At 36.4% G+C, this 20,320-nt stretch overlaps 1 protein-coding gene across 1 annotated transcript in view; it reads right to left on the reverse strand.

Moving 5' to 3' along the window:
• Positions 1-4,575: 4,575 nt before the first annotated feature.
• LOC124606079 (potassium voltage-gated channel subfamily KQT member 1-like) overlaps positions 4,576-20,320 on the reverse strand; it is a 296,924-nt gene continuing 281,179 nt past the window's right edge. The window contains exons 11-12 of the mRNA XM_047138043.1: positions 19,419-19,541; positions 4,576-4,758 (exon numbers count right to left, since the gene is read on the reverse strand). Of these exons, the coding sequence (XP_046993999.1) occupies positions 4,657-4,758; positions 19,419-19,541 (225 nt within the window). The 3' untranslated portion in view covers positions 4,576-4,656. The remainder of the gene's footprint in view (positions 4,759-19,418; positions 19,542-20,320) is intronic.

The raw sequence follows: 20,320 nt of genomic DNA on the forward strand, positions 1-20,320 counted from the left end.
GTGAACCTAAAATAGATGGAGAGATACAGCAAAAATGGAAAGCAATAAATAGAAAGAAGCAGAGGAACAAAGTATGGCCTTGAAACAGTTAATCAAATGAAATATACTGGACAAAGAGCAGAAAATTGAAAGTAAATGAAAAACTATGGCAGTGATAGAGTCATGAGAGGGCTGGCAGAAAAATAATATAGGGATGGTGCTGGTGAGAGAGGAGCATGTGAGTTGTGTGAATGAATGATTAAAATTTGCTGACATAAATGTAATGTTAAGGAAAAGAAGCATGCAGTAAAGTTCCCATACACCAAGTTCAGAAATGCTGATTTGTAAGAAATTAATTTCTTAACTGATGAAATGGAGGTCAAGGTCATGATTATTTAGTTGCTAACTATGTTTTGCAACAGAGTATTGGGTTATATCACTATTGACTCTCTCTATATTTCTGTCTATCCTCAAGAAAAGTGGAGTGCTCTTCATGCCTACATTAAAGGTTGAGCATTAAGCAGTTATAGTGACCCTGGGATGAAATGACAAACATAGAATTTATACTAGTAACATTGAGTTCTCTGGTGAAGAACACATTCTTCAGTACAAAAGCTGAGGCCTTATCTTTGCTTTACTATTTATAAAAATTGTAATGTTCTTTCAAACACCAGAAATTTCAGATGTAAAAATTCATCTCCAAAACTTCAATGAACAAAAGTACCTAGTGACACTCCTCTCCCCCATTTTCATGAATGTTAAGTTTTCTTTTCTAAATTCATCCTTTCATGTCTTTATTTTTCATATTTTATTTATTTGGGAACTTCTTGATCATTATATTTTTCCACACTGTTGCCCATTTTCAGTTTATATGCCTTTGTGTTTAATGTTTATTCTTCTGGAACCAGAACTTCCTCTTTTCTCTGTTGCTAGTAACTCCACAGATTTTAAATTCTGCATGTTGCTGGCTTTCCTTTGGTGTCCTACTGTTCACTCTTGATCCCAGGCTAGTAAAGCACTGGTTTGAATGCCCATATCTTTTTGCTGTATGAGGTCAGATGAAGAGATCTTTGGTTCCAAAATCAGTCCTCATGACTATCTGTTCTGACTGTCACTACTGCTGTCTCAGAAGAAGATTTTTTTCCCATCTCTATTTGATTAAATAACAGTACAGATGCACACATGTTTGGAATGTAAGTCTTTGCAGACTAAGGAATCAGTAAAAAATATCAGTAGAGCTTTAGTCATAACAAAACTTACAAAGGCAATAAGTTGACTACTTTGTGCGGAGTTTGTTGTGTACATGAGGAATGATTACTATTCAGCAAATATAGAAATTGCTGAGAATCAGAGAGCCACAAAGGAAAGATAATAAACATCAAAGCCTTTAGACAAAGGCCCTCTTCAGACACCAAACGTACAAACAACTCCACATACAAATACAGGCAGTCAGGCTGCAGCACCAGGAGACCACAGTGGCTGGGTTTTTGATAGCATTGTACTGTACACATAAACTAAGTTGATCAGTGTTGGCTGATGGGAGTGACCATAAAGGGGAAATGGGAAATGCCTTTATGGCCACTCTCATCAGCTACTGTGCCGAGTGTCAACTTAATCTGTATGGACAGTACACATATTTGTTAATTATCCAGAAGGACTTAGCAATTTATAGTCTTTTCTGTATTTGGGAACAGTGAAGTAAACTCAGGCACATAATTTTTTGCTTCAGTTTTAGAGGTAAAACTATTTCTGTATGTGCATGCTACTCTCTCTCAATCTCTCTCTTTCTTTCTTTCTGCTTCCCCCCCCCCCCCCCCCCCCAAACATACAATATTATACAAGAAGTGCTTTCACAAACTAAGACTGGAAAATGTGTCATCAGATGTAGAAGAGTAAGAAAGTCATACATGAAAAGAGGAATGAGTGCAAAATGATAAAGAACAATAAGACTGACATGTGGTGCATAGACCCACATAACACAAAACAGGTTTTGAACTCAGGCTCTTTCTCTGGTAGAAAGTACACGAATTCATGCACACAACCACACAGACACTGACACACACTACTGTGGCCATGGTGCTACTGATTATTAACATCAATAGTTGAGATAATCAACAATCAGTGTCACTGCGGCCATGATGGCATGCAACTGGGTGTTTATATTGTTGTGTGAATTAATGTACGACTTCCTCTAGAAAAGGAGCCAGAGATTCAAAGCTAATTAACTCTGTCTTCTGTTCCTTATGTCTACGTGTCATACATCAGTCTGCTATAGGTGAGTGGTTGCCTCTTCCTGATTTTATGTATTGTTCCATCCATGAATTTCCACTATTGCTAAAGAACAATAAGAAGTAGAAAAGAAGACAGAAGCAAAAGTGGATTGTAAAACCACAATAAGTAATCGAATGCAGTATAACTCCTCATGCACATCTCTCACATTCTAATAATAGAGGATTAAGCAAAATTTCTTTTTTACTGCTTTCTTTATTTTCTTACTCAATCCATAACTGCAATTCAAATTTCTCTACCCGGGGCTTACTTATTTCTTAACTGCCACGCTACATATTATTATGATTTTTATAGCAATTTTATTTCTTTGTGTTGTAATGCTTGTGATATAACTGTGTATACATCAGTTTCATTATTTTGTGAAGTAATTAATGAACATGTTGTATAACACTTATAGCAGCATAGTAATTTATCTTCAAACATAGTTATGGCATGGCTGAAAAACTAAGCACTAACCACTGGAATAATACAGTGTTAGATCAATGTAGTTTTAACTGGGATTTTGAAAACAAATATTGATTATGGAAAAACAGCACCACTGTATTAATAAAATGTATGCCATTTTCAGTATTCCACAGAAATGAATGACTTTGGTAGTTTTTCCCTCTTGACACACAACATGTACATCCACTGAAGAGTTTTCAACGTCAAGTTGCTTCACATAGTCACAGAGTGACACACAATTTGCATTATGTAATGGTCATCCAAAAGGACTGGCTGTATGCTCAACATGATGCCACTTCTGAGATAAAAGTATGTTACATTACAAAATTCATTTCACTTTATGTGTAATTTCATGTACAATTTGCTATATAAGTTGTATGGGATGAACTCTTATATTGTGGTAAACTCTGTCTCATAGAATGTTCTATATTACATTCATGCAAAGATATGGTAAAAGTAGGATAAGATGGTGCTGATACTTGTAGTGTTCCTTAAAAGTGATACTATGTCACTTTCACCTTGTTACTCTTTAACAAACTAACAATAATGAGTTAATTAGACATAACTTAGTTATATAAAGAGTAATATCAAACCAAGATAGTTATCGTAACATGCAAGAAAGCACAGGATATCTGTTCCCAAGCGGAAACTGGGCCATTGTGTCCAGAATGAGTGGGTATTTAATTCTTATGAGCTGTCAGAGCTGAATTAAACTGTTTTATCTTTGGAAAACAACACACTGAATCTCATTCAAAAGCATTTATCAGGCATAGCTAGCAACTGACTGGATCTTTAGATAGCTGTGCCCATGTGAAGAGAATTTTTGTTTGAAGTTTTCTTTAATTCCAATATTCAGAGAGTATTTCAATAAAAACATTTCATCCCGTAATGAAACACTACTTTAACAATTATCTTGAACAAAACATCATAAGAAACAGCAGGCTTTAAAGCAAAAAAGATTAAGTTCATGTAATACAAACTGTGGCCCAATTAGCCCATGCTTCCTTACTTACTGACAACTACTGTAACAATGTTGTTACTTGCAGTCTTTCAAAAACAACAAGCAGAAGTAAATCTCATCAAGGTAAAAATTTGGAAGAGTTTCCAAACTGAACTTAAAAAAAAAAAAATTAAAAAATAAAATTAAAAAAAGGTGAAAAGAAACTTTATACTTCACTGAACTGCAAAAAATATGAAGTAAATGTTCAAATCATCTTCCCGAACCTCTTGTGTTACATTATGCCTGATGAATCAATGAAAACTTGCCTAGTTTTCAAAGTGATATTCTAAATATTGCACAAGCAAGTGCTGCTCATCTATATAGGCATCAAGTTAGTGCCATTTTACCCTACTATTACCTAAATTTAAATTCACTGATAGACTGATTGTTATTGCATGTATCTCTATTACTAATTTCTTTCAGTTAGAGGTATTATAAATATCATGGTCAAGTTAGAATGGTGATTAATCCTGCATTATTAATATTGGAATTAAAAGGTCTATTAAGTACTATTACAATTTTATATCTAAATCTTTGTGCAAATGGTACATTTTTGTAACAGCTATACTGACAACCAGGCACTTGTAAACACACTTGACAATCAGTCTATCAGAAAGCTAATGCAATTTTAACAATAGATGTATGTATATGTATTTAAAAAATATAAAAATGCTATCTGAAGTCTCATCTCACTAAAATGGAATCAAATACTGTATAATGGTAAAAGTTAATGGAGCACTCCAGTCACTTAAAACACTGCATTTTTGTCAATCACTGTCCAGTGGAATTTCATTTTATTTACACATCACACATCACGAGAAAGGACAAAAACTGTCTGAAATTCAATCCTGAAAGAAGAGTAGTTGAATAACAAAAATGTCTCACAAGATAATCGCTGTGGTGATAAAAATAGCTGTAGTGCCCCACAGCTGGGCTCACCGTTGCTAGACTTCATCTTCAACAGACCGAAGTGGAATCTGCTGCTTCTGTGCAACAGCATTGAGGACGTATACTAACTGGTCAAGCTTCTTCTCCATCACACATAACTGGTCAAATGGAAACAAAGTATGTAATTTTTCAAGACATAAAAAATTATCTATACAAAGTACTGCAATTAAATAGCAAATAATGAAATCACTGAACTGTCCCATCTGAGGCATTGTGCTAATGATACAGTTTTATAACCCTGGCATAATGCCTAAATGTAGGCTACATGACATAGTCATGAATTCAGCATAAAGAGCATGTAGCAAAAAATTGAATATACCAGTCTACACAATGCACAATGTTCCACAATTTGCTATTAGGTGCTTTTAGGGAAAGGCTAAGTAAATAAGGTTATATGATGTATCAAGTGCACAGAAACAGTCCATTACCACACTACAAGGGATACAAAATTGTTTCATGTTTTAACTCTCACATTAAAATGGATCATTTTAACAAAAACAGTTTACTGGAATAACCACTGTTTTCTCTGTATGAACTTTACCTTGACAGTTATGACATACACATTCAGAAATATTAAGTCTACAATACAATTTTGTCAGATCCTCTGCAGTCATGTCTTCCCCTGAATGTACAAGGGTTTTATAAACAAGACCCCTTATGTAGTTTTACATTATGCGCTTGTCTAGCTTAAGTGTGGCAGACGAGTTTGTGAGACAGGGAAGTGGGCCAAGTTTGGAATGAACCTGGGCAGTGGGTCAGCAACTGTTGGTATGGTATAACAGGCAGATTAGTGTATTTTTTAGTAGTTTTCCATGCATTTAAGCAACTGCTTGGCTGGTTCTCAACTCCATCATAGAAAAGGTGATACACATAGACTTAAAATATGATAACAATGAGAACAAAATTTACACAATTCAAAGGCAGATGATAAAAATGACTTCCCTCCCTTAGTTTAAGTGATGAGTGCTATATCTAGACACAAAGTTAGAATAGAAATATAGTTGCCAAAATCATATAAACAGACCCTGTATGATGTGATAAAAGATAGACAAAATAGACTTCTTCTGTAGCTCTACAAGAAAAGGTCCAATGGAGTCAAATGTTGGGAACTTTTGGTCTACCTGGACCTATCCATCTTTTCACAAATGTTGCATTCAGGCAGTTTCCAAATGTTGCATTCAGATGGTCTCTGATGGGAAATACAAACATAAGGTGATACAAGAACAACATCAGATGATCATGAGGATAACATGTAGGAAAACTGTGCAAGAATAGACAGTAGCACAAGAATTAAAAGTAGATGTCAATTTTGTTTTCTTTGAAAGAATTAAATAAACTGTATCCATTCATATGTTTACATGTAAAATTTTATTTAACTCCCCACCACACCATTAAAACTGTATATTATTTTGACAATATTATGACAAGGATGGACTGCTATTCATCATATAGTGGAGATGCTGAGTTGCAGGCACACAGAACAAAAGCACTACTAAAAAAGTAAGCTTTCGGCCAGAAGGCCTTCTTCTCAATTTGACAACATACGCACACTCACTCATGCAAATGCTACTCATACACACATGACTACTATCTCTGATGCCGAGACCAGACTGTAAGCAACAATGCACTATGGGGGAAGCAATCTGGTGGTGGGGGATAAGAAAGAGGCAGGGGCAGGGAGGGGGATGGATAGAGAAGAGGTGAGGGGGGGGGGGGGGGGTATGATGTATCATGCAGCGTAACTTGCTGTGACAGTGCGAGAGAGAGACAAAGATATTGTTTATTACTCTGTGGCGGTCAGCACTCACATAATTATTCTTAGGATATAGAGTTCTTTTGTTCTTGTTAAGAGTAATTTTTTAGGGGAGGAGAGCCATTCTTGTGATGTAAAGAATCGTCGCCATTGCGAGTTTTTGATTCACATTGTAAAATATAAGTGCATATGGAAGGAAATCAGTTAATAGAACAATAAAATATTGTTCATTTCAAGAAGGTACGTCTTATTATACACCCAGCGATGTACTGCTATTGTGATTTACTAATAAACACCAGTTGAGAACAGTTCCAACGGGAGCGTTCAGTTCTAGTGAAATAGTTCGATGTTTTCTTCGGAAAAGAAGTCACTTCATGGATCATTCAAATCCACAATAGTAACTGGACATTTCTCAGAACTGAAAGCAATCTGATTGCTATGCAACAGAGCCCCGAAGAATATTTCACCGTATTTTGGTTACCACTTTCAGCTCAACACGGTATCTGCCGCATCTGGAGCAGATTTCTACAACAGCGGAAGCGTGTAATCGCCATCAGTTTCACACACCGCCCTGTGTACGCTGTATGTATTTACCCACAACAGTGAACATACAGTTACTCACACAAATAGAAAGACAATACTAGGTGGTGTGGGGAAACATTTCAGTATAATGCCCCTGTAGAGCTAAACAGTAATTAGCCTAGTAAGAAAAGGAGTCGTTATAAATGGCGACCGTGACAGGACACGATCCTGATACAACACTCATAGTGAACCTGCAATATAAATATGTTAGTAATTTAGTAATTAACGTTTCATTGTGTGTATATGTGTCTAGTTTTATAGAGTAACTACATTACAGTCCTTTGTATGTTTCATGCTAACGCTAACGTGCGGGAGTATCTTGTGAAGAGAACGAGTGCGCCGTCCCAGCAGCCAAGCAGAAACTTCAAATAGGCCAAAACATTTGAATTACTAGCTTTCTTGAGCATTTATTCATTGTAGTGACCCTTCATATATAAATTTTCTAAGTATAAATAGTGTTGCTATATTACTTTTACTAGAATTCCAGTATTTCAGTAGATATAGTAAGACAATATTTTGTGTGTTATCTATGCACTGTTTTTGTGTCACATTGTAAAGTGTACATTAACAGCATTAGGACATTAACGTTTTTGCGTGTGTAAAAGTTTAATAGTCACTTTTGTAGGACTTATTTAGAGGAGAAACTGTCAATTGCTCATTTACATGGTGATAACGAGATCTATGTTCAAAGCCAATAAGCGAGCACGCATCACAATGCCACAAAATGAATTAAATAGTGTGAATGCATCGTCAACTAGTGCCACAGAATTTAATACTGCCGTAGTTAGCGATATGTCGATTACGGCTGAGCAACCAGCAATTATTAATGCGCTCATGCCGTCGACACAAACGGTTGCTAGTTCCGACATTCATATGTCGAAAGAAGTCCAGAGAAATATGCAGCAACCAACAAACAACATGAATTTCATCTCTGACACAGACGCGTGCGAAAACGAAATGACTGTACCGAAAATTGTGTCGGTACACTCCTCATTAAGCCCAGTGCAATCGCCAATTGCTGAGAATACCAATTTGTTATCCCAGCTGATGTCAAGTTTGACTGTCATAACACAAGGGATTAAAGCATTGGAAACCACGCAATCCACGTTTGCAAATGACATGAATCGTAGATTCCAGGCATTGGAAACCACGCAATCTAATCTTGCAACGGCACAATCCACGTTAGCAAACGACATGAATCGTAGATTCCAGGCATTGGAGAGTGCGCAATTTAATTTGGCTCAGGAGCAATCTAATAAACTAAAAGAAATAAATGATAAGATTACTGAAAAATTCTAGAGTTTGGAAACAAAGCAGAGTCACTTGATTACCAGTCAGGCACAACTCATAGTTACACAAGAACAACAGTATCAGGAATTAACAAACAAATACAAAGACATCTTATGTCATCAAGATACACTAAATCATCAAGTGCAAGAAGTTATTCATGTACAGAACACTATTGCGCAAGACGTGAATACAATTAAGCACGATAACGAGCAAGCTGTCATTGAGCTTACTTGGAGGATAGACACTCTCAGTCTCGAAGGTGAGAAACACATAGAGAAACTTTTCAATGAACATAAGATCGCATTTTCTAAGGACATTGAAGATTGGGCGAAAGAGCAAACCGAGACAGTGCGAAATTATGTTGACAAAACCTTGAAAGAAACAGTTTCTAACGTGCAAGTTAACAACGAAGCTGCACAAGAACAACTTAAAGCAGAAGTTAAAGAGATTAAGGAGAATATAGGAGATGAATTTCCTGCTTGGAAAGCAAAGATAGAAAATACATTAAAAGCATGCCAGCAGGGTCTAGTTAATACTAGAGGGGCACATACTACTTGCAGTTTATCAAAAGCAGACATTATTCCTGATGAAGCCAGTGAAACCGAATCCATGCAACAATATCCATGTATTGGTGCATATTTACGTAATCAACCAGAAACAAATTATCGAGATTATCATTCACCGCGTAGTAGCCACCAGAATACACCTGTGACTATGAATGAAGAAAAAATGCTTAAATATCGTCAATTCCAGATATTTATTCCCGAAAGGAAGTCAATCAGTCCCGTGGTATTTATCAAGCAATTTAAAGGGATATTGCCGCGAATGTGGACTGAGCAACAAAAAATTATGTACGTTGCAGGATTCATACATGGAGATGGATCGATGTGGGCGTCAGAAGCATCCATTGGTGTCAAGATTATGACCAATTTGAACGCGCTTTCTTGCACAAATACTGGAATAAAGGTGTACAAGAAAGACTACGTAAGGAAGTTTTTGACCCACAACCTTTTTCTTTCAAAAATGGATCTTTAAGAAAGTATTTCGAGAAGTATATAAATAAAAGTAAATACTGGAATGAACCAATCCCGACGCAGGATATCATTCGAATATTAAAGGGCAAACTTCCACTTGAAGTTAAGGAAAAACTTCTCCATGTGCCTGAACAATATGCGAAAGATTTTCTAGCCACATTGGATTCAATAGACATTCTGTTCGAAGAATCTCATGTGCGCTATAACCAACCAAGTTACCAACCTAACAAATACAATAGTAACAACAAACAGTATGGAAACAAACCTTTTGCACACAATTCACCAAACCCACAGGTGAATTATTTCCAGAAAAACGTGAAATTTGGTAACGAAAATCCCGACCAGTGTAATCATGACCAACAATGTGAACAAACATATAAACGGAAATGGAGGAAGAATAATAAGAAGAGGAAAGGATACTATCAAGAAGGGAATTATCAGCAAAAATGCCGATATCAGCAACCAACCCATGAATATCACAACCAACCACAAACTTCAGGTTGGGTACCAAATGATAATGCAAATGAATGGAAAAATCAACCACCAATAATAACCAACGTAACGGAGCAGACATCTACTAATAATGGACAATCGTCGAACTAAACTCGACTGTCAGAAGCCCCGACGGTGCAGTCGAGGAAGTTTTCAGGGGCGAAAATTCGAGCGTCAAATTTTTCCGGTACAATGAAGGCAGATTATTAATAGAAGAACTTCAGCAGGATATGATGCCTTGTCAAGAGGAACATATCACTGTACCTGTTGCGAAAATTCAGGTGGCGATTGAAGGCATTACTGTGCAAGTTGCTTTAGATACAGGAGCAGCAGTAAATGTCGTTTCTGAGAAGTTATTTCAAAGAATACTGCAGAAAGCAAATCCACCGATTTTTCCTGTTCAATGTTGTAGAATTGTAGGTCCTACTGGTCATAAGTCTTCTCAGGTTAAAGTGCAGACTCAACTCCAGTTAGATATAGGAAATGTAGCTATAAATTGCACGTTCCTTGTAATAAAAAAATTGGTTGAGGACTGTATCCTGGGTATAGATGAATTTAGAGAGAGAAATTGGCATATCGATTTTTCTCTAGGCCGTGCCAGTTTTACAAAAATGGATCAGAAACATCAACTGAATCTTCTCAGGGAATATAGTACCCATGGAAAGTATTGTCAGGGACGAAAGCTGCAAATAAAGTGGATACATAGCAAACCTGTACGGTATTACCAAATTAATTACTTGCAACCAGTTTTAAACCCTGAAGTTATGGTATATGAAAAGGTGCAAGAACCTGAATATTTGCAACAACACCAAAGAAAGCAATTATATGATCTTCTACAGGAATATCATGAAGTCTTTCAAGAAAGACCTGGTGTAATCAAGGGATACACATGCCATTTAGACGTGATACCACACCAAGTTTTCTGCCGTATTTTTTATCCAGTACCGTGGCACCAACGAAAGGCAGTTGATGCGGAAATCCACCAGATGCTTGAATGGGATCTGATCGAACCTTTGACGAGTCCATACTGTAGTTCGCTTCATGTTGTCTCGAAAAATGGAGGAAAAGTTCGTCTCGTGCTAGACGCACGGCAGATAAATAAGATTATCATGCCCGTGCGAACTCACCCGGAAAAAATCGATGAGCTAATTCAAAAGTTCGAGGGGATGAAATACTTAACAAATATTGATTTGAGAAGTTCATTTTGGCAGGTGGCTCTAGAAGAACCATAAAAAAAGTACACCGCATTTGTACATGCAGGTAGAAGCTATCAATTTAAGGTTTTACCTTTTGGGCTAAACGTGAGCTCAGGAGTTTTTATAAATGCTCTAGATCATACATTGGGACCTGCACTTTGAAGCAATTTAACTTTATTTGTGGACGACATGCTCATAGCTACGAGCACATGGGAGGAGCACGTTGATTTATTGAGAAGAGTGTTAGAACGTTTCAAGGAAGCAGGCATAACCGCAAATCTGCAAAAGTCCCATTTTGCTCGAGATAAAATCAAATTTTTGGGTCATCTTATAAATGGAAAAGGCATCTTACCGGACTCCGAGAAACTAAAGGCAATCAAAAACTTTGCAGTTCCAACAAACTTTGCAGTTCCAACAACAAAAAGACAGTTAAAGGGCTTCCTCGGAGTTGTCTCTTTTTTCAGGCGTTTCATTCATGACCACTCTATTAATGCAGAACCGTTGTACAGCTTGTTGCGCAAAAATACTCCGTGGGTGTGGACGCAACAATGTCAGAATGCATTTGAAGCAATAAAACATGCCTTAGTCAATTCACAAATATTATATCATCCAGATATGAGCCAAGAATTCGGTTTAATGGCAGCTGCTTCGGAAATTGGAATAGGTTCATGCCTCTTCCAAGTAAAGATGATAGATAGGAAATCAACTTTCTGTCCAATAGCTTTTGCTAGCTGACTCTTAACTGCTTGTGAAAGAACATATACGACTACCGAAAGGGAAGCATTGGCCGTAGTCTGGTCATTTAAGAAATTTTACTATTACTTATATGGAGCGAAGACAACAGTATACTGTGACCACAAAGCGTTAAGTTTTTTGCAAACATGTAAATTATTACATCCAAGATTAGCAAGATGGACGCTCTCACTCCAAGAGTTTCAATTTGAAATTAAATACCTAAGCGGACAGGATAATTTCATCGCTGATGCACTGTCTAGAATGCCAGATGGAGATTTGTCAACTATCAATATCACCGGCAATCTGTCCGAATTTAATGTTCTTATAATGACTGATAGAATATATAGGAAACATTTTCTTGACATGTGTAAGAACATGGAAAAACTACAGAATGAAGATCCTCGTTGGCATTCAATAAAGGAAACTTTAGTAAAGCCTGGAAACGATGATCTGAAGAGACTGTACAAAGTTGAGGACGATGTCTTATTTTTCAAAGGGCATCTTGATTCAGATAATTGGAGGGTGTGTATTCCCGAGAAGAATGAGAATGACTTAATTTTGCACAAGCACATCACTTGGGGACATTTTGGAGTATTAAAGTGTGCTAGGAAGATTCAAGCATATTGCTACTTCCCAAACATTCGCAGGAAAGTGCACAGACAGTTAAGGAAATGTAAAATTTGTCAGCTAGCCAAACCAGGAAATTTTTGTGTGAAAGATTTCCTACATCCTATTATACCCACTAAACCGCTGTCAATCATTTCGGTCGACGTCTGTGGTCCTCTACCATCATCAAGGGGAGGATGCAAATATATTGTAGCTTTTCTTGATATATTCACTAGTATGTCAAACTTTATCCATTAAAATCAGCTACTGCTGCATCCATAGCCAAGAAGCTGGTCTAAGATTATATAGTCAAAGTAGGCAAACCAGAGGCTATTCTTTCTGAGAATGGGTCAATGTTCACTAGATTTCGTTGGAGGCAAACATTAGCCAGTTGTGGTATAAAACAAATTCTAACATCAGTATACCACCCTTCGGCGAATCCCATGGAACGAATTTTTCGTGAATTAAACCGGTTCATGAGAACATATTGCCACAACCAGCAACCCAAATGGATCGATTATCTTCACGATTTTCAGGAAATTGTAAACAATATGCCACATACTATGACAGAATACACCCCATACGAACTGATGTTTGGAAAACAGGAACGGAATGAGTGGATTAGACCAATTCCTAAAGTAGCTATTAACAAAATAGACCTACAAATTAAAGTACGACAATCCTTACTCAATATAATGGACAAGGCAAGAAAAAGGAAAATATATTTTGACAATCGACTTGGAAAAATAAAAACATATAAAGTGAAAGACCAAGTTTTAGTAAAAACTCATCCTAAGGCTTCACCTATACAGAGGAAGAACACAAAATGGCAATTATTGTATCAAGGACCATTTGTGATTACCAAAATACCCCATCCAGGAACTTATGTTTTGAAGGATGTGAAGAATGGAAAGGTGAAAGGAATGTATCCTCATCACTTGTTAAAGCAATTTCATGATGACTGAAGATTCTGAAGATTGAAAATACTATTCTTATCAAATAATATTGATTAGAGAATTTTCATTAAACCTATGAATCATACTTAGGATAGTTTCTTTTTTCTTTTTTGCAATTTAGTAGTTAGTTTTTCTTTTCAGGCATACTGTACGAGAGATATGCAGACATTATGTATAGGCTTTCCACTGTAAGGATAAGTTTTCTTTTCAGTATACAGAGAATTTAGCTATAGTATGAATGATTTCTTTTAAAATTTTTTTATTTAGTAGATAGTAATTTCAATCAGGTTTCACAATGCATAATGACCATGGGTTAGTGACTCAAATGAGTCTGGTCTATGGCAAGATATTTTTCCTTATGTCAATTTAACAATGTCAGTGTATGTTTGTATTTGCTTTTTTTTATTTGCTGAGCTGAAGTCATGCTGTTCGGAAGGGGTAACCCGTTCTCAGTTTTAAAAAGGACGCCTATTACTTTGTTTCAATCTTTTGTGATGAACATTGTCTTTATAATTGTACTATTGTTGTAACATACCTGTGTATGTAAATTATGTTATGTCAATTGTTACTCGCGAAGTTACCAACTGAGCAAATGCCTTTCAGTTATAAGCACATCAACAAGTGTAAAAGTCCATCTGAAAGATGACGAGCATAAGTTGACACGGCAGCACCAGTTGGATTTGTGTATAGTGCATTATAGGGTTGTTGATAGAAATGAAGAACACCTTACGACTTCCGAATATTTCGAATTCAGAACAGACAATTAGAAAGAACTTTAGATTAGATTCTATTTCAGCTCAGCATAGATCAAATACCTTTTCCACGGAACTTACACTGACTCTTATTTTCATGTTAACCATATGCGGAAAACCATAATACCCATGAGGAGACGGTGAAATGGGAATAGAATTCCATCAGTTACCAGGAGATGACAGATAGAAGGGAATCGTAGATGGACGTAAACCAACACGTCGACGGTTCACCTCAAGACACAGAAGATTAACAGTGTTGTGTTTCTTTTGTGAACAGTGTTTAAATTCATTTAAAAAAATCCATATTGTAAATATTTTTTTTATTTTTCATTGTAATTCAATTAATTTTCTTTGCAAATGAGAAATACGAGGATGGTAAATCTAGCCCGAGGTTTTCCTTGGTTTTCCTTTGTGGGGCTAGGCCGAATGGCTAGATTATCCGTTTGAGACATCCCAAGGCGAGTGACAGAAGCTTTGAGTGATGATGAAAAAGGTTTCTGATCACATCTCATGCCATCCTCGACAAATGAATAAAAGCAAGCATGTAAGCTATGCATATATGCTGCATCAGGAGTTCAGCACAAACTTTGTCAGCAGTATATGCACCCAAATCAATAATTTACATTTAGATAGTCATTCACTAATACCAAAATATCATAAGAAATACAGTGGACATTAATACTCTAGTCGACATTAATACAGCGTCATAAACAATCACCAATATAGTGTTGTGTGAACGCTCGTGTTTGTTTTTGCCCAAAAACGTTCATCCACAAGAGGGGCATATATGATGTATCATGCAGCGTAACTTGCTGTGACAGTGCGAGAGAGAGACAAAGATATTGTTTATTGCTCTGTGGCGGTCAGCACTCACATAATTATTCTTAGGATGTAGAGTTCTTTTGTTCTTGTTAAGAGTAATTTTTTAGGGGAGGAGAGCCATTCTTGTGATGTAAAGAATCGTCGCCATTGCGAGTTTTTGATTCACATTGTAAAATATAAGTGCATATGGAAGGAAATCAGTTAATAGAACAATAAAATATTGTTCATTTCAAGAAGGTACGTCTTATTATACACCCAGCGATGTACTGCTATTGTGATTTACTAATAAACACCAGTTGAGAACAGTTCCAACGGGAGCGTTCAGTTCTAGTGAAATAGTTCGATGTTTTCTTCGGAAAAGAAGTCACTTCATGGATCATTCAAATCCACAATAGTAACTGGACATTTCTCAGAACTGAAAGCAATCTGATTGCTATGCAACAGAGCCCCGAAGAATATTTCTCCATATTTTGGTTACCACTTTCAGCTCAACACGGTATCTGCAGCATCTGGAGCAGATTTCTACAACAGTGGAAGCGTGTAATCGCTATCAGTTTCACACACCGCCCTGTGTACGCTGTATGTATTTACCCACAACAGTGAACATACAGTTACTCACACAAATAGAAAGACAATACTAGGTGGTGTAGGGAAACATTTCAGTATAATGGCCCTGTAGAGCTAAACAGTAATTAGCCTAGTAAGAAAAGGAGTCGTTATAGGGGGAAGTGTAGGGCAGCTAGGTGCAGCCATGACGTTAGATGGAGGGCAAAGGGGGGAAGGGGGAGGGTTGCAGAAAAGGAGAGAAGTTAAAGGAATATGGGTGCATTGGTGGAATAGAAGGCTGTGTAGTGCTGTAGTGGAGATTAGGAAAGAGGATAAGTTGGTGAAGGACAATGACTAAGGAAGGTTGAGGCCAGGAGTGTTGTGGGAACATAGAATATTTGCAGGGAGAGTTCCCACCTACACAATTCAGAAAAGCTGGTGTTAGTAGGAAAGATCCTCTTGGCCTCAACCTTCATTAGTCACTGTCCTTCACCCACCTATCCCCTTTCCTGTTCCCATTCTAGCACTACACATCTTTCTATCCCACAAATACACCCACAGTCTTTTTACTTCTCTCCTTTTCTCCCGACTCGCAGCTGTATGGTCCCATGAACAGCACTTCACTATCCTCCACTCCTACCCTACTATCCTTCGGCATCTCCACCCCACCCAGACTGCTTCTCCCAACATGCACTGTTGCTCACAGCCTGACCTTGAAAGCCAGAGACAATGGTCATATGTATATATTAGTAATGTTTGCATGAATGTGTCTGCATATGTCACTGAATTCCAAAGGCCTTTTGGCCAATATATTACTATATATTACTCATTTAGCAGTCTTTTCATTGCGTCTGTCTGTGACTCAACATCTCCACTATATGGTGAATAGCAATCCATCCTTTTAATAATAATGCCATTATTTCATTCCATATATTCCACTGTACACTACTTTCCTTAACACATTGAAAAACATTAGTTTTCCTGCCAGAAATTACAGTATTCTTCAGGAGTTTAAAGATTTTATCAAAATAGCTACTGGTACTTGGAAAGTTTTATGTCTTAAAGAATGAATAGAATCTTATCAGAGCAAAACTATTTCTTCACCTATTTCAAGGATGTTAGAACTGAATAGATCAGTTTGGATGAACTATAGAGAGATCAAGTCTGTGTGATTCATTGTCAGGTCTTAAGATATTTGACAAATTTTCTTGTAAACAATCCACAAGACAAATTTTATCTGTCCATCCAGAGACAATATTACTGCAAGATCAAAAGGTATTTAGCAAGATTAATGATGTTGTATTTCCTAATTATATTCATGCTAATGTGCTTTCGCATGTTGCTCGAGGTGCTCTGAATTGTTATGCTTCAAATGTTTTTGCATGGGGAATGCAAAGGTTATGTTTAAGTATAAAATAAAAATGAAAGTATAAATTGAAAAATATAATTTACATGCCCTTCATTTTCAGTTACTGTTAATGATACTGCATAAGATTTCTGATATCATTGGTTTTTACTAAGATAGGAAATGCTTATTTCTTGGGTCTATAATTCCACTGTATTTCATGATGTCACAGAAAATTCTGGCACAAAAATTAGAAAATGTTTTCTTAACCACTAGACCACTGACTCATTTACCTTCACACTGCATGAGGAGAGTGCTAAAGTGACAATGGAACTTTAACTATAGTTTTTTTGAAACTACTGAATGTTGGCACACACATCAAAATAGATGTTCATTTGTTTGCATGCTTCTCTCATCCTACAAAATTTCTTCCATACCAGAGAGCAACATATGTCAGTCAAGTAAACAGATCACATTTGTTGCCTGTTACCGTGATATGTTGACTTGCCTTGTTACCAGCTGTATCCTCTTAGTCAGAGACATTTTAGTAGCATTCGAGGACCATGCTCACAGACAGGTAACCTTATGTGATCTGAGCAAAGCCTTTGACTGTGTTGACTACTCACTTTTGCTCTCTAAACTTGAGCACTATGGGATATGTGATAAAAGTTTAAAACTCATCAAATCATACCTCAATAAAAGGGAACATGTGGTGAGTTCAGGAAGTCATCTGTCAAACACACTCGAGGTTCAACATGCTATGCCGCAGGGATCTAAAGTGGGACCACTTCTCTTCCTTGTACACATAAATGACTTACTGGAAAATATAGATGTAAAGACATATTTGTATGCAGGTGATACAACTTTTTTATCTGTAAACCATGTATTTGATAACCTTGTAAGTGGTATGAAATTGGCAAAAGAAAATGCAACATCATGGTTTAATGCAAATTGTCTACTATTAAATGAGGAAAAGACCCAGAATATGTGGTTCAGTCTATCAAAGACTACAAAAATAAAAAAAAACCAAAGGCAAAGTTTTTAGGTATCATACTTGACAACAATCTAACATGGAACTCTCATGTTGATCACATAATGGTTAGGTTGTCAAGAGTTACATATTTGTTGAAGAGACTAATGTGTTGTGTGACATTTGAGTATGTAAGGATGGTGTACTTTACCTTTTTTCAATCTGTTTTAAGGTATGGGTTAATACTCTGGGGAAACAGCAGAAAAATAAATGAAATTATGGTGATCCAGAAGAAAGCAATCAGAGTAATAGCTAAGGTAGATAATAGAACACATTGTAAACCATTGTTCATAAAATATAGAATTTTAACAGTTATCAATTTATATATTCTTGACAGTGTTAAGAACATACTTGCTGAACTACCTAATTTAAGTGTAACAAATTGAAGGCATGACTACTATACAAGAACCTGTACTTCTCTGCTGTTGCCACAAAATAGATTAGCTAAGACTAACAATAGTCATAAGTATATGGCAATTAAAATATATAACAAATTGTCTAAGAATGTCTCAATCAAGCCTGACAAATTATTTAAAGAAAATGTACACAACTTCTTGTTAACGAATCCATTCTATTCATTAGAAGAATTTTTAGAAATGCCCAATATCAACTGAAATATGTAAAAATTTATTTTGTACAATTAATAAGTTAAGTGAACTGACAAAGTCTATTGGATGTAATAATGCTGAATGACCAATAAAGAATCTGAATCTGTGTGATATTGTGCTTGCTGCATGCTGTGTACACCAAAGACAGATGAATAAATTACAGAAAAATACATGTATACAAAGCTGCTTCTATATTGCACCATTCCTCCAAGGTGTTTAACTTTTCTGGTCAGTCAATGTACTGACGAATCAATATTGTATAATTAAGCAGCGTAGCCCCTCCACAGAAACATAATCAACATGAACGAGGAGATGAGGAGCATCACATTCATTCTATGATTTCAGTCTTATTTCTGTGTCTTTCTCAAAAAATAATCATGGTTGTTGTCATGCTTATTATGATAGTTGTGGATTTCACCAATGTATCCTTTTAGTACAAATCTCCAAGGACTCTTTGAAAAATGTTTTGTTTCTTGAAGCTCAGGATTAAAACGATACTTTCATAACTTCTATGTTTTGTGCAATTTAAAATCTCAGCTTGAAAGTAATTTGATGTTTTCAGTAAACTGATTGCCTTCATTTAAATGCACAAATTCCAGTAAAATCGTCTACACTCTGAACAGGTAAGGGTGACTAGCACTCTTAACAACAACATACAGCAACTGATGCAAACTACTTGACGGCACAGCCTACTAGAAACACAGTGTATGACAGGAAAATAGTACAAGTTATTAAAAAGTATCATAATTAAACATTTGAAAGGACTTTAACAGCCACTCTGTGATTTGTTCTTCCTCAGGACTTTGTAAATGGGCATTCATCTTTTGTTTTATGTAGTGTCAATACATAAATCTAAGTTTTACCATAAGGAGAAAAAATATACTGTTGACTTAAGAGGGCACTGACCGCACATCCTGATCTTGATTTTGCTTTTCATGAAGAGTATGCAGCAACTCTCATTTTCTTGTATAGAAAAATGCATGTTTGAAGTAGTCAGATTAATATGAATACCTGCTGTTCAACACGGTAAAGCCGTGCTCCTATTGTCATGGGTTTCACATTGCCACATCGATCAATTCCAGCCAAGTAACTGCCTGGTTTTCCAAGTGTCTGGTCTAATCTCCTCTGTAGTTCCTATAACAGAAGCAAATGAAATTATTATTTTATTCTCATATCTGTTCTAAAAGCAATTTTTCCTTTTCTTTAAAAAATATAAGGAAATAACAAATAATAAATTGTTCTGGCACTGGCTGAATCAATTTGCATTTTAAGTATTATTAATAAAAGACAAAGATGGGATTTATGCTCTGGGAAAAGTGCAAATCACTGCTTAGCTGACAAAATAATTAGATGTAAGCACTGAATTCTGAAATTTTTGAACCACAGCTTTTCTTTCACGTTAGGAAAGAGATGTAGGTGATGTAGAGGGTCACCAAAGAGCTGGAGAGCTCTGATGCTTACGGTTCCCTGAAGAATCACTATATCAAGAGCTCACCCAAGATCTGAGTCAGAGGGGAGAGGGAGAGTGGCAATTGTTATTGGTTTCATAGTGGAATGGAGGGCGAAAAGATTATAAAATTTCATGATTCATGGCTCCAGGTACACCACTTGTTACTTGGCAGTATCCATTATGAGAGATCAGGATGCTTTGGATCATTGTTCACTATGCAGTCACTGGTCATCTTTTCTTCTTCTTGATATCTTTCTGCTTATGCAGGCCATTCACATCATATTTTCTACACACCAAAACTGTTTAAGAACTATGTTTGGAAAAGTAAAACAATGGAAAGCCCAGGGTGAAATAACAACAATGAAATTGCTACTCATCACATAGAAGAGACACTGAGTTGTGGATAGGCACAATGAAAAAGATTGTTAAACATTTAAGCTTCCAGATATAAAGGCCCTTCAAC

The sequence above is a fragment of the Schistocerca americana genome, chromosome 3 (genome assembly GCF_021461395.2).
Source record: "Schistocerca americana isolate TAMUIC-IGC-003095 chromosome 3, iqSchAmer2.1, whole genome shotgun sequence".
Classification (NCBI taxonomy): Eukaryota; Metazoa; Arthropoda; class Insecta; order Orthoptera; family Acrididae; genus Schistocerca; species Schistocerca americana.